The sequence below is a fragment of the Rattus norvegicus genome, chromosome 3, assembly GCF_036323735.1.
Source record: "Rattus norvegicus strain BN/NHsdMcwi chromosome 3, GRCr8, whole genome shotgun sequence".
Taxonomy (NCBI): Eukaryota; Metazoa; Chordata; class Mammalia; order Rodentia; family Muridae; genus Rattus; species Rattus norvegicus.
The window spans coordinates 43275633-43289171 of record NC_086021.1 but is presented as its reverse complement, the minus strand read 5'-3'; the positions used below and the strand labels follow the sequence as shown (position 1 = coordinate 43289171).

Below are 13539 nucleotides of genomic sequence, written 5' to 3'. Positions count from 1 at the left end.
AATGGTTTTATACATAGATTTATATATCTGGGTATATGAATATGTTTAAACACTGGGAAAATTCTATCGCTGTCTCAGAAACAAGACTCACCCGTGCTTCAGTGTGTGTTCACCGGCCTCTGACAGGCAATGCTAAACACCAGGACGGAACTGTTCCTGACAATGCTGTTTTAACTAGAATTCCCTACATCAATGATGCTGCCTTTCACCACTGAAAGGCCTTTACTGTGGTTTATGTATGATATCAAATAAAGAATATTTAACACTTCTTAAAAAAAAAAAAAAACACAATGAGTTCGTACTCAGGTGTAGGAAGTGCTACCAGGTGGTCAGCTCTTGACTCAAGCTATTTTAGATATAACAGTACATATTGACCTTTAATTTGTTGTAATTTTAATGTATACACCAAATTCAGATCAGGAATGGCTAACAATGTTTTTGTTGGACAGCCCTGATTATATAAAGCTTTGTGGAATTTCTTAAGATTAACAAACCTCAGAACATAACAGAATATGTGATCAGCATGACCTTGCTATGAGTCAAGTTTTTTCTGTATCAATAACTGGCAAGCAATTATAGCAAAAATATGAAATAGCTGGTATGAAACAAAGTGCCTACACCTATGCTGGGGAGTGGTGGGGAACAGATCTCAGCAATTTAAGGACTTTGGGTTTTTTGTTTTCTTTCCGTTTTGAGGGAGGGGAGTGATTTTGGCTTTTTCAAGGTAAGTGTTTTTCCATGAAGCCCTGGCAGTCCTGGAACTCTCTCTCTGTAGACCAGGCTGGCCTCAAATCAAGGTGATCTGCCTACCTCTGCAACCAGCCTCCTAGGATTAAAGGCATGCACCACCAAAGCCTGGCTAGAGCTTCTTTGTAGTCACAGTGGTGCACAGCTGGATCCCATCACCTAGGAGGCTGGGGCAAGAGATCAATCACATAATGAGGTCCTGACTCAGAAAACAAGAATAAGATTGTATCAGAGTTGTTTGGGGCAAAAACATGCACATTATCATGGCAGCAATAATAGCATTTTACTGGAAAGTATGGATTTTCTGTAGTTTTTTAATTAGTCCTTTATGAGTGCTTTACTTCATTTTCTCTTAACAGGGCCTTATGTGTTTAAGCTGACCTCAAATATACTCTGGATGACCTTGAATTCCAAGCAGACACCATCTTGCTTAGGTTCCATGTACTAAGAGTGAAACCCAGGCTTCACGAATGCTAGGCTACCATGCTAATGCCTAAGCCACATCCCTATTCTTTCGGACACTCTTCATAATTATAAGAAATTTCTAATCTGTCCCTAATTTCCCAGGGTAATTCTCTGAGTTGATTTTAAATTTGCCTCATACATGCTGTGCATCTGTTGAGCTGCCAACGTAAGATGTTTCTCCTTCATTCTAGTTTTGTGATAAATGAGTATAGTGATTGGTCTTCAAATAATAGATCTTTACATTCCTAACATAAGCCCAGTCTTGTTAAGTCCTTTTCATGTGTTTCTGAATTGGGTTTGTAGCACTGGATTAATGTATTCATCACTACGAAAGGCCTGTAATTTTCTTCTCTCATAATGTCCTCATTTGATTTCACTATCAAAGTTATGATGACATCATGAAATAAATTGAGGGAATATTCCTTCTTCCATATTCTGTGAGGTTAGTGTTTTCTCTGTGACAGCCAGTTTTTTGTTTGTTTCTTTGTTTCCCTTTTTATTATGTTTTTGTATAATTTGGTGGTAAAGCCATCTAGGTCTTGAGTTCTTGTCATGGGTAAGATTTTAATTAGGCTGTCATCCTTTAACAGGACTATGAAATTTTGCTAGCTCTTTCTGTACTGTTTAATAAAAGTATTTTTCTCAGTGTCTGTTTCACATAAATACTCAAATTGATTGGCATAGTCCCTTATTACCATGTTGGGGGTGGGTTGTGGTGAATGTATATGTGCATGTGTGCATGCCTGTGCCCAGTGTGCCCATTTTTGGGTATTTTTCCTTTTTTGCTCTTTACCTTACTTTAATTAATAAATAAATAAATAAATAAATAAATAAATAAATTCTTAGTTTAGCTCCATGTAGTGGTGTAGTGCTACAGAAGTGTTAGTGACCCCCCCCCCCAAATAAAAAAAAAAAACAGGCAAGAGCCTATCTGATGCAGATCACAACAGGGTCTTTATTCTATTCCAGCTAGCACGCCCCCTCCCCAACACCACCGTCACACAGGACAGTTTTGGGGTGGGGGGTTAGCCCTGGATATCTATCAGGGCAAGGCTTTAGAGTAAGTCACAAGAAGTGGGTAAGTGTGCAAGCATCTAATTGGAAAGTTACTGTGCCCTTTAATGTAATTGGCTGGTGCTAGGAGTCATATTATAAACTTAATTTCTGCTTCTCTCTGCATTGGTGGTCATTAGGCAAGGGATTGTAACCTGGGGGTGCAGGTTTGTTGGGGGAATAACCTGGAGACGATGGTCTTGTTAAGGGTGTAGCCTGGAAACACTGGCCTTTGGGGATTAGCCTAAAGACTGGAGCTAGACTTGGGTTATATAGGTGGGCTGCTTGGAAACTAATGCCAGGTACCAGCCTGTTATTTTACCTGAATTCAAACTTAGGTCAGGTTCTCTAAATTGGAATCTGAACTTGAAATATTTGGCTTCTCAGTGGCACACATCTTTAATCCCAGCTCTCAGGAATCAGAAGCAGGTAAATCTCTGTGAGCTCAAGGCCAGCCTGCTCTACATATTAAAGTTTTAGGACACCAAGAGGTACATAAAAAGACCCTGTCTCAAAACAAAAAGATTTACTTTATTTTTAAATTATGTGTAGGTGCTTGTGCTGCCCGGGAGATATGTGCATGTGAGCCATCAAGGACCAGCAATATTAACTCTCTCTCTCTGGAGCTGGCGTTTCAGGAGGTTGTGAGTCACCCCAACATAGGTACTGGGAACTAAACTCAGGTCCTCTACAAGAACTGTACATGCTTTTAGTCATTGAGGTATTTGTCCAGCCCTCTCCAGCTTACTTTTTGAGACAGGTTTCACTGAATGTGGGTTTTACTGCTTCACGTAGACTGACTTGCCAGTGAGCACCCTGTCTCTGCATACCCCATAATGCTGAGCTCCAGACAAACAGTGCTACACCCCACCTTTCTCTTTTTAGGCAGACTGGAGGGAGGAAAGGGGATAGGGGAAATGATGTAATCATACTTTAATTTCAAAAATTAATAACCCACTCTCCCCTAAGGCAGGCTCTGAGCTGGCTCCTAGGGTTTGAGAGTGGGAGAGCTAGCTCTACCCCTTGCCCACTGCAGCACTCAGGAAAGCAGGCCACACTTTGCCTAGGCAGCACAATAGAGCTGGCCCTGGCCCTTACCTGGGGAATGCAGGAGAGCTGGTGGGCTAACCAAGTAATTGAGCTTCTACCCAAGGCCAGTTTCAGGGCTCTGAGTTGTCCAGTCCAACATCTACCCCATCTAAGAATTGCTGGAATGTGAAGGGGCTGGTCCTGCAGATCCAAAGCTACAGGATCTCCATGATGTAGGGCAGCAACAGTATATCTGAAATGAGCTCTGGTGAGGATCCAGTACTGATGGTAAAAGCCAGAGGCCTGGAACCAAACCAAGGATTGATTGCAATGAACATTACAAGTAAAGCTGTTTGGGCAAAAGGGTTCTGTGTGACACACTGAAGCTTCCACAGGGAGTTGGCCTTTTTGGTTGGTTGGGTGGTTGGGTGGGTGGTTGGTTGGTTGGGTGGTTGGTTGGGTGGTTGGTTGGGTGGTTGGATGGTTGGTTGGGTGGGTGGTTGGTTGGGTGGGTGGTTGGGTGGTTGGGTGGGTGGGTGGTCAGTTAGTTGGGTTTTTTTTTTAATGTTTTTTTTTATTATTTTATTTTTTGTTTTATTTCGGTAGGGGAAGGCTGCAAGGGCGGAAGGCAGATATAAAGGGATGGGGAGATGAGTGGGATTGGGATGCATGCTATGAAATTCACGAAGAATCAATGAAAGTTTTAAAAGTTTTAATAAAAGCATTTAGGGCATATGTAGCTGCCTGAGGACAATTTGTGGGAGTAGGTTCTCTCTACTATGAGTGTCCTGGCAGTGGAACTAGATCATCATGCTTGGTGGGTTTGCCTTTATCTGATGACAAACCAGCCATCTTGCTGACTCTAGTTTTTCATGAGTAACTAAGCTACATCCCCAGTCTTCAATTTTTATTCTACCTTTTCCTGGCTCATTTTTATCAGAATTTCATTATTCTCTTCAAAGAAACAGCTTGTATCTTGTGCTGTAAGTTTTGTGTTTGGTTTATCCTTACTCTGTTTCCCAATCCTTTCCTCGCTTGCCCTTTGCTGTTCTTCTCCAGTGTAATTTGTAACATGTATTTCAGGATAGAACAGCTCTCCCTAACATCAATTTGTCTACATCCAAAACTGTACTTTTCATTATTGGTCAGCCCAGGCTGTGTGTGATGCTGCATGACTGTCATCCCAGTCCTTGTGTGGCTGAGAGACAGGAAGATAATGAGTTTGACACCTGCCTGGGCCTTGAATTAAGATCCTATTCCAAAAATTCTCAAACCACCCAAACAATCAGTGCAGACTGTTGTAAATTTTATCCTTATTTATTTCTTTCCTTCCCCTCCCTTTTTTTTTTTTCTTTTGAGATAGGTATAGCTGGTTTTGCTGCTTTGTGGGTTCTTCTTTCTTCCACCTTTCTCTACTCCTTTTCTTCCACCCTTTCAACTCCCTACCACCTGATAAGAGAGAAAAAAGGATAGAGGGGAAAGGAAAGAGATCCAGAATAAAGTCAGGGGCAGGAAAATGGATGGCATCATTAAACTACTTCCTGCTAATTAGGAGATTGGTTTCTTTGGGGCAGATTTGATCCTCAACATCAGGATATCTAAGTTTTTCTTGTTTCTTCTTTGTGCATGACTTCTTAAAGATTTATTTGTTTTATTTATAAGTACACTGTAGCTGTCTTCAGACACACCAGAGAGGGCATCAGATCCCATTACAGATGGTTGTGAGTCACCATGTGGTTGCTGGGAATTGAACTCAAGACCTCTGGAAGAGCAGTGCTCTTAACTGATGACCCATCTCTCCAACCCCTAGGCATGACTTAACATACCTCAACCAACAACCCACCCCACTTCTTGGGGCCCTAGCATTTATCTACTCTTTAAAAGTCCCCAGAATTGCAGATGTCACACACTCTCAGAAACTCTCTGCAGCTGGCAGAATCACACCTCTACTAGAGCACGAGGCAAATCATAGTCAGCTGCTACAGACAGCCTCAAACAGCCCATATTCTACATCTGGGATTAAAATGAAAACATATTCTTATAATATTTCTATGTGTTTTTTTAAACCAAAATAACAAAATTGTCACTATAGACAGGCTCTTACTATGTAATGTAACCCCGTCTGGTCTGGAACTCACTGTGTAGACTAAGCTGGCTTCAAATTCATAAAGATCCACTCTCATTTCTCATATAGCAGTTTTTATTATTATGTCCTGTTTCATATATTTCATGATTAATTTTCTCTCCAGAGTACTATAGCGTTACTTTTCCTTTTGAAATTAATGTGTGTTTTATGATGAAGCCAACTCACTATGAGTCTTCCATATAATCTTAAGTGTTGCTTCACAGCTTCGCATTTCTTTCTTTTCTATGGTTTTTCCAAATGGTTTCTCTATGCAGTCCTGATGTCCTGGTACTCCCCCTGTAAACCAGGTTGGCCTCAAATTCTGAGATCCACCTTTGCCTCTGCCTCCCAAGGGCTGGAACAATGGCATGCACCACCAGGACCAGCAACAGCTTCCTATTTCATTTGCATTAGAACCTGTGGTTATCCTGGTTTGGATGCTGAAATTACCCATTTTGCCAATAGAATTTTTCCTTCAGGCTGTCCTCTAGGCATGTTTACACTTTTCTGAGCATTTTCGAATAAGATTTTCCAGATCATCATGTACTTTCTAGGCCTCATTGCTTTAATTAGCCAGTTGCAGTTCTCCAAGGATCTCAGGCTTCCCCCTCCCTCACAGCAGTTGTTCCTCATGCATGCTCTGCTCCAGCATTCCCTAAGAGCTGCCCCCTTTTACATTGCACATGCATGCAAGCCTCGATGTGCACCTAGTAGACTGAAGTAACTAGGAAAGAGAAGCCATTTCTCTACTTCTTAAGTTTTATTTCAACAGCTCTCTATCTCTCTGTTTCTGTCTCTCCCTATAGTCTCAGTAAATACCTCTATGTGTGAGAAATTTCTTTATACTTGTTAGCTTACCTTTTTTAGAGTGTGGTGTGTACACATGTGCTGTGTGTGTGGGGTGTGTGTGTGTGTGTGTGTGTGTGTGTGTGTGTGTGTGTGTGGTTCATTTGTGTGCTGGAACATATTGTGTGGTGAGTGACATTTCTCCATTGCTGTCCACCTTGATTTTTTGAGTCACTCACTGGAACTCAGAGCTTGCTAACTCAGCTAGACTGGCTGGCCTGCCATCCCTAGGGGTCTGTCTGTCTCTTACTCCTCATCTTTGGGATTATTATTAAGTATGTACCACCGTACCCAGCTTTTTGTGTGGGTACTGGGATCATGCTCAGGTCCTCGTGCTTTTGTGGCAGGCACTTTACCTGCTGGGATATTGCCTCAGTCTGTACCTTCACCTTAGGTGGAAATGCAAGTCAGCCAGAGGAGGAATGAGTGCAGGGATTTGTGGTCTGTGAAATACTTCCCTGGCTTATTCTTTGGACTCAAGGTTTTAATTGTTATAATAATAAAATATGGGGAAGATGTTAAGAATTATTTTCTAGGATGAATTTACAGAATCAAAATAGGCAAATGGGTAAAAGGCTCAATATTCAGATTATGAGTCAGACCAAATGCCTGCAACAGAATAGGAATCCAAATTATAGTCAGATAAAGAATGATAAAAGTGGCTTTGGTTATGTTTCCACAATTCTCACTATCGGTGTGAGATCATTTATTTTCCAACTCTATCTTATATATTTTGATTATTTGAGTAATCAAAAGAATTCTATATTTGCCTTGGGGGGAAAATGCCATCATATAATGTAACTAAGATCTGCCTCAACCCTCTGTTCATCAACTGAGTAAATGAGTATATATTTTTTTACAGGACTGAATTTACTCTTAAAGAAACCATGTCCTCTGGAGGTGCTGAAGATGATATCCCACAGGGAGAGAGGAAGACAGTTACAGATTTCTGTTATCTTTTGGATAAATCCAAGCAACTGTTTAATGGCTTAAGGTTAGTAGTTAAACTTTTCTCTAGTTATGTATTTGCCCTGGATGATTTTTGGTAGGTTTCTGAAAGTTATCCATATAATCATATAACATAAATATTTTATATATACACATATGAGCATATGTGTGTGTGTGTGTGTGTATAGAGAGAGAGATAGATGGAATAGATAGATAGATAGATAGATAGATAGATAGATAGATAGATAGATAGATAGATAGATAGATAGATAGATGTATTAGAAATAATTGTTGCTGTAATTTCAGTACTAAGGAGGCTAAAAGTATGAGAATCACAGTAAGTCAGAGCTATAGAATGCCCAAATCAACCTGGCTAAAGTAAGATCCACCTCAAAAACAAGACAAAGAACAAGTAGAAGCAATTGTAGACTTTTTCTTTGACAGAGAAGAGAATAGTTTTATTATTTAATGGTTGCTTATTCTTCCGTACCTGTACATACAAACTGTCTTCTTATCATCCTCATCATTATTTTAAAATGTATTGGGTACTTTGCATGTTTGTCTATACACCATTTGCATGTCTGATGCCACCAGAAGAGGACATCAGATCCTCTGGAATGAAAGTGACAAATAGTTGTGAGCTGCCATGTAAGCTGGCAATTGAGCTTGAGTCCCCTAGTAGAGCATCAACCACTGAGCCATCTCTCCAGCCCCTAGAAGTTCTCTTTTAAACATGAATTTTTAAAAGATTTTAGTAGGGTGGGCTAAGAAAATAGTTTAGTTGGTGAAGCATTTGCCTTGGCAGCTGAAAGTCCAGGAGGTGGAACCCTGAGAGTGACAGTACACTTGTTACCCTTGCTTGAGAACGTGGAGACAGGAAGAACCCTGGGGTTTCATGGCCATCCAGTTTGACCAACTTGGTGGAATTTATGAGATCCTGTCACAACAAACAATGTGGATAGCTCCTAAGTGGCAGTGTTAAAGGCTGACCTAGCCATACCTGCACTCATGTGAGCTCACACACAGAGACTACACAGGAGAGATGTTAATGAAAAGGTGTGATTAAATCACAGATAAAAAAATTGTAAAAGATTTAAGATTAGAAGTTTTTTTAATTCTGTGTGCTCTCAGAGTCTAAGAAACTGGATGCTCAGGACCTAGAGTTCCAGACAGTTGGGTGGGTCCCCAGGAGATAAAGTTACAGCCGTGAGCGCCTGGTAGGAGTGCTGCAGAGGAGTGCTGGGACCTCTGTGAGAGCAGTGCCTTTTCACTGCGGAGCCATCTCTGTAGCCTCATAGGACTTCTTCAGAAAGATTTTTTTTTAATCTATTGATGTTTGTTTCTGTTTGTGAGTATACTATGTAGTATACAATGCCATTGGAAAGGATGGCAGATCCTCTGGAGCTGGGAGTTATGGGAGATTGTACATCATCATGTGTGCTAGGAACTGAACTTGAATTCTCTTCAACAGCAGCAAGTGCTCTCATACCAGATGAGCCATCTTGTCAGTCCCTGCATAATGTTTTATTTTGTTTTTAAGGAAAAGAAATGTGTTAAATGAATTTTCTGAGACAGGTATGGTGATATATAAACTGTGCTAGTTAATTTTGGCAACTTGACTCAAGTTACTGTCATCTGAGAAGAGGGAATTTCAATTGAAAAAGATGTTTCCACTTTTAATAAATATGTGAACACTTTATTAATTAATAAATATTGTGGGAGAGCGTGCCCACCAGGGCCTGGCCACCCTGGGCAGTTGGGCAGAACTGTATAGGAAAGCAGCTGTGTGAGCCGTGAGGAGCAAGACAGTGATCAGCACTCCTCCATGGCCTTGCTTCAGTGCCTGCCCTGACTTCCCTTCATAATGGACTGTGATTGGCAAGTGTAAGCCAAGGAAACCCCTTTTGTGCTCAGGCTGCTCTAGGATATGATGTTTCCTCACAGCAACAGAAATCAGTGCCTGTAATCTGGCTGCTCAGAAGGCAGAGTGGGAAAATCTCCTGAGTAATGGCTGGACTAGCTTGGACAACAGTTAAGACTTCCTTTAAAAAATGTTTAATTTTCATATTACCTAAAATAGTGTGGCCTGTGTGTTTGTATGTGCTTTCTGTGTTTATGAAAACATAACTTCATTATTCAATATAGGACCTTAGTTGGAAAAGTCTTAGAAATTTAGTACTGTATGAGTTCAGTGTTTTCCTTGGGGTTCACAAGGTGGCAGGGGGAGGACTGTACCTTCTCAGTGCTATTCACTTTGGCTTTTTTGAATTACTAAATGAAAAACTTTGAAGTGTTGATGTTTTGTTTTGGCTTGGTTTGGTTTCGATCATTCTTTTGTAAAGTGTAAGCTTTCTTTTGGGATAACCAAGAGGAAGTTATTTTTCATTGTTCTCTTCTATCACTTTTATGTGGGTTCTAGGGATCAAACTCAGATTCCCAGGTTTGTATGGCAAGCACTTTTACCCACTGAGGCATCTTGCTGTCTTTAAGAAGAGTTTTGATTGTCTCCTTTCTATATTTGTGTTGGTTTAAATGGAAAACAAAATCACAATGCTTACAGAGCACATGAAATCCACTGGTAGTCTGACCCAGTGCCCAGCAAGTGGCATCGAGGTGCTCCTGATGGAGTTGGCCTCCCCTAGATGTTCCTTCCACTCATGTGTGTTGATCATCTTTGCTAGGTTTCTTTGTGTTGCTCTTTCTTCAGTTGGTGAAGAGAGCTTTTGTGTTTCTCTGAGGGGAGGGGTATGAGGATGGCACAGTGCTGTGCTGGAAATGCATCCCAGTCCTCCATGCATAGTAGTTATTCACTGTGCCACTGAACCATAACCCCAGCTGCAGTGTGGTTTTAAATTTAAATTAAAGATTTTTAAGCCCTGGAACCTCTCCCAAGTCTTAGACCAAGTAAAAATAAAGCTTTTGGTAACAGAAAAAAAAGATTTTTAAATAATTTATTTTTAAATTCTATATATATGTGTGTGTGTTTGTGAATGCAAGTTCAGATGGAAATGCTGGGTTCCCCTGGACCTGGAGTGACAGGCATGTGTGGGCCCCCCAGTGTGGGCACTAGGAAATGAGGGCAAGTCCTCTACAAGAGCATAGCATGCTCCTAAGTGCTCAGCCCAAGTATGTTTTTTTTCAAAAAACAAAACAAAAATATTCATGTGACTTGAACTCAGAATAAAGATACAGAATGTGGGGTCTCAGAAACTCCCTAGTCCCTGTGTTATGGGAGTTTTCAATCCTTTAGAAGCAGAGTACCTGTCAGTGCATGAAAGGATTCAAAGTTTTCTGTATAATATTTCATTTGAGGCCTGTATGGCAAATCTTAAGGAGTTCTATCTTTCCATCATATATTAGGATTCACTGAGTTATCAGAGCCTTTTGTTTCTCCAGCTATAATTAGAAATTTCCTGTTTGGTGAAGTGAATGGTGATTTGCTTATGAGAGTGCTTGTGTGTAGTTACAGTAGTCATGAAGTGAGAATAGTATTTTTTAAAAGATTTGAATATGTTCAAAACCTCAAGTGCTTTCTGGGTTCGGGTTGCCATGGCAGTTAAACCTGAAAGTTAGAATGTAATACTTAGTAGGATTATCCCAGCAACAGTTTTAGACCTAGGTTTGAGAAGCAGCTATGTCTGTCTCCATGTGATATCACGCTATCATGCTATCCTGGAAAAGTGGAGGCCTGCGTCCCTTCCCTAGCTGTCTCACTCTAGAGGAGTAAACATATACAGCTGAAACATACCTACCAAAGGGAACATAGTTGCAGAAATTAAATAAATGTACTCCTAATGCTTGCAAGGGGAGGAACTTTCACTATAGGTTTGTCTTTGTGATGTCCTTGTTATAGGAGGGAGTGAGGGAGGAAGGGGAGAGAGACAGAGAGAAAGAGAGAGACAGAGAGAGAGAGAGAGAGAGAGAGAGAGAGAGAGAGAGAGAGAGAGAAATGAGAAATAGTTTGTTCCTGTTGTTCCCTCCCTCTTCCTTTTCTCTGTCCTCTTTCTTCTTTCCTTCCTTCTTTCCTTCCCTTTCTTTTCCTGTTTTCTTTTTTTCTTTTCAAGACAGGGTTTTTCTATGTAGTCCTGGCTATCCTGGAACTCATTCTGTAGACCAGGCTGCCTTGAACTCAGAGATCCACCGCCAAACTCCTCTTTCTTAATATTCTCCCAGAGGCCAGTTCTGCAAACTAATACATATTACAGAAATAGTACCAACTGTGCATGTGTGTGCTCCATGCTTTCATGTGACTTACTACTTAACAGACTCAAGTATGCATTTGGCATAGACAGGCACTGAATTGGGTGTCTTGGGTTCATGGTTTAGAAGAGCATTGACAAAGAAATTTAATGTGAGCTGGGCATAGGCAAAGATGTAATCTCAGCACCTGGGAGGCAGAGGCAGGAGAGATCACCACAAATTCCAAGTTAACCAGGGTCATACAAAAAGACTGGCTGGTGATGGTGGTGGTGGTGGTGGTGGTGGTGGTGGTGGTGGTGGTGGTGGTGGTGGTGGTGGTGGTGGTGGTGGTGGTGGTGTGGTGAGGTTGTTGTTGTTGTTGATGATGATGATGATGATGATGATGATGCTGCTGCTGCTGATGATGATGATGATGATGATGATGATGGAGCTAATAAGAAAATGTGAGCTTCAAATATAATTGTATATTCCAACTACCTTTTTTAAAGTAAAAAGAAAATTAATAAATGTGTTGTTTGGTTCAGTGCGTCAGTAGTTCTGTTGTAGCATATTATCTGTGTAGAACTTACCAAGACATTTGTATTCCTTTTCATATCAAGTCCTTGGGTGCAGTGACTGTCTTACACTGGCTTGCATCTCAGCTCAGATTAGACTAGAAATTCTCATTTCTAGGACTTCGGTGTGGCATTGTAGCTTGTGCCTCAGGCCAAACTGTACCCAGTTTAGGCTTCAGTTCTCACAGTGGCCCACGATGCTCCCTCATTAATTGGTATTGGTTGTTCCTGGACCACATCTTTGATGGTCCATCATGTGTCTCCTTTTGGTTTCTCACATCCCCTCTATAGATACTGACAGCATACAAGGCATTGGCCTGCTGCTAGTTTGTCACCAACACCTGCATTTTGGAAGTTGTCAGGGGTTTTGTTTGTTTGTTTGTTTGTTTGTTTGTTTTGAGAGCTGCCAGAACAAAGTATAGTAGGCTGGATGCTTACTTAGTGGATATGTATTATCTCCTAATTCTAGAGGCTGCAAGTTCAAGCTTGAGACGTTTGCAGGTTTAAAATTCAGACAGATCTTCTATCTTAACGTGTCCAGCTGAGTAAAGAGCAAGGGCTTCTGTTTGGTTTGGTTTGGTTTGGTTTGGTTTGGTTTGGTTTGGTTTGGTTTGGTTTGGTTTGGTTTGGTTTGGTTTTTCAAGACAAAATTTCTCTGTGTGGCCCTGGCTGCCCTGGAACTCCCTCTGGAAACCAGGCTGGACTTGAATTCAGAGATCCACTGGCCTCTGCCTCCCAAGTTCTGGAATTAAAGGCGTGCACCACCACTGCCTAAAATACCTTTTTAAAAAGCTCCCTCTGGTTCAAGAACAAAATGTTATGATTCTATGATAATGTAAGAAAATCTAGAGTTGTGAATATAGATCACTGGTAGACTATTTGCCTAGTATATGCAATGCCTATATTTAATCTCAGTACTAAGAGGATAAAAGAAATCTAGATCGTTATCTTAAATGCTAAAAAAAGAGAATATTGAATTAGGAGTTAGAAGGTGGTTGAATTTGAGTCCTAATGTACTGGCCACAATTCCCAAGCAACTTTACACACACACACACACACACACACACACACACACACACACACAGGAATTTGAGTCCTAGTGTACTGGGACTCAAATTCCCAAGCAACTTTACACATGTACACGTATGCTCATACTATAGAGACACTAAGCATTTAAAGTAAATGAGAAGCCAGTGAAAGATGTTGTAAAAACAGAAGAGTTGTAAGCGGTCAGGAATTAAGGAACAGTGTTATACCACTCAGGACTGGTATGAGGAGGGATGAAGATTAGGCATTAGTGATCATAGCTCATTCAAGTAAGTGAAAAAGGGTACATGTATAGTGTCTTAGTTAGGTTTCCATTGCTGTGACCAGACACCATGACCAAGGCAACTCTTATAAGGACATTTAATTGGGGCTGGCTTACAGAGGTTCATCATCAAGTTAATCATCAAGGTGGGAACATGGCAGTGTCCAGGCAAGCATGGTACGGAAGAGCTAAGAATTCTATATCTTCATCTGAAGGCTGCTAGGAAAAGACTAGCTTTCACACGGTTAGGAAGAGGGTCTCAT

General features: G+C 40.9%; 1 protein-coding gene and 1 long non-coding RNA gene across 9 annotated transcripts in view; one reads left to right on the top strand and one right to left on the bottom strand.

Annotated features, from left to right (window-relative positions):
* The window catches only part of Scai (suppressor of cancer cell invasion), a 112074-nt gene that overhangs the window by 45885 nt on the left and 52650 nt on the right, over positions 1–13539 (top strand). For 6 of the 7 annotated variants that reach the window (XR_010064694.1, XR_010064696.1, XR_010064695.1 and 3 more), the window contains one exon: positions 7128–7259. Coding sequence is in view for 4 of the 7 variants with exons in the window: in NM_001399633.1 (NP_001386562.1) it covers positions 7128–7259 (132 nt within the window). In the remaining 3 variants the exon portion in view is untranslated. Of the gene's footprint in view, positions 1–2817; positions 2929–7127; positions 7260–13539 lie in introns of all 7 variants that reach the window. The other variant, NM_001399635.1, reaches the window with a different exon arrangement.
* The window catches only part of LOC134486089 (uncharacterized), an 81580-nt gene that overhangs the window by 24318 nt on the left and 43723 nt on the right, over positions 1–13539 (bottom strand). The window lies entirely within an intron of this gene.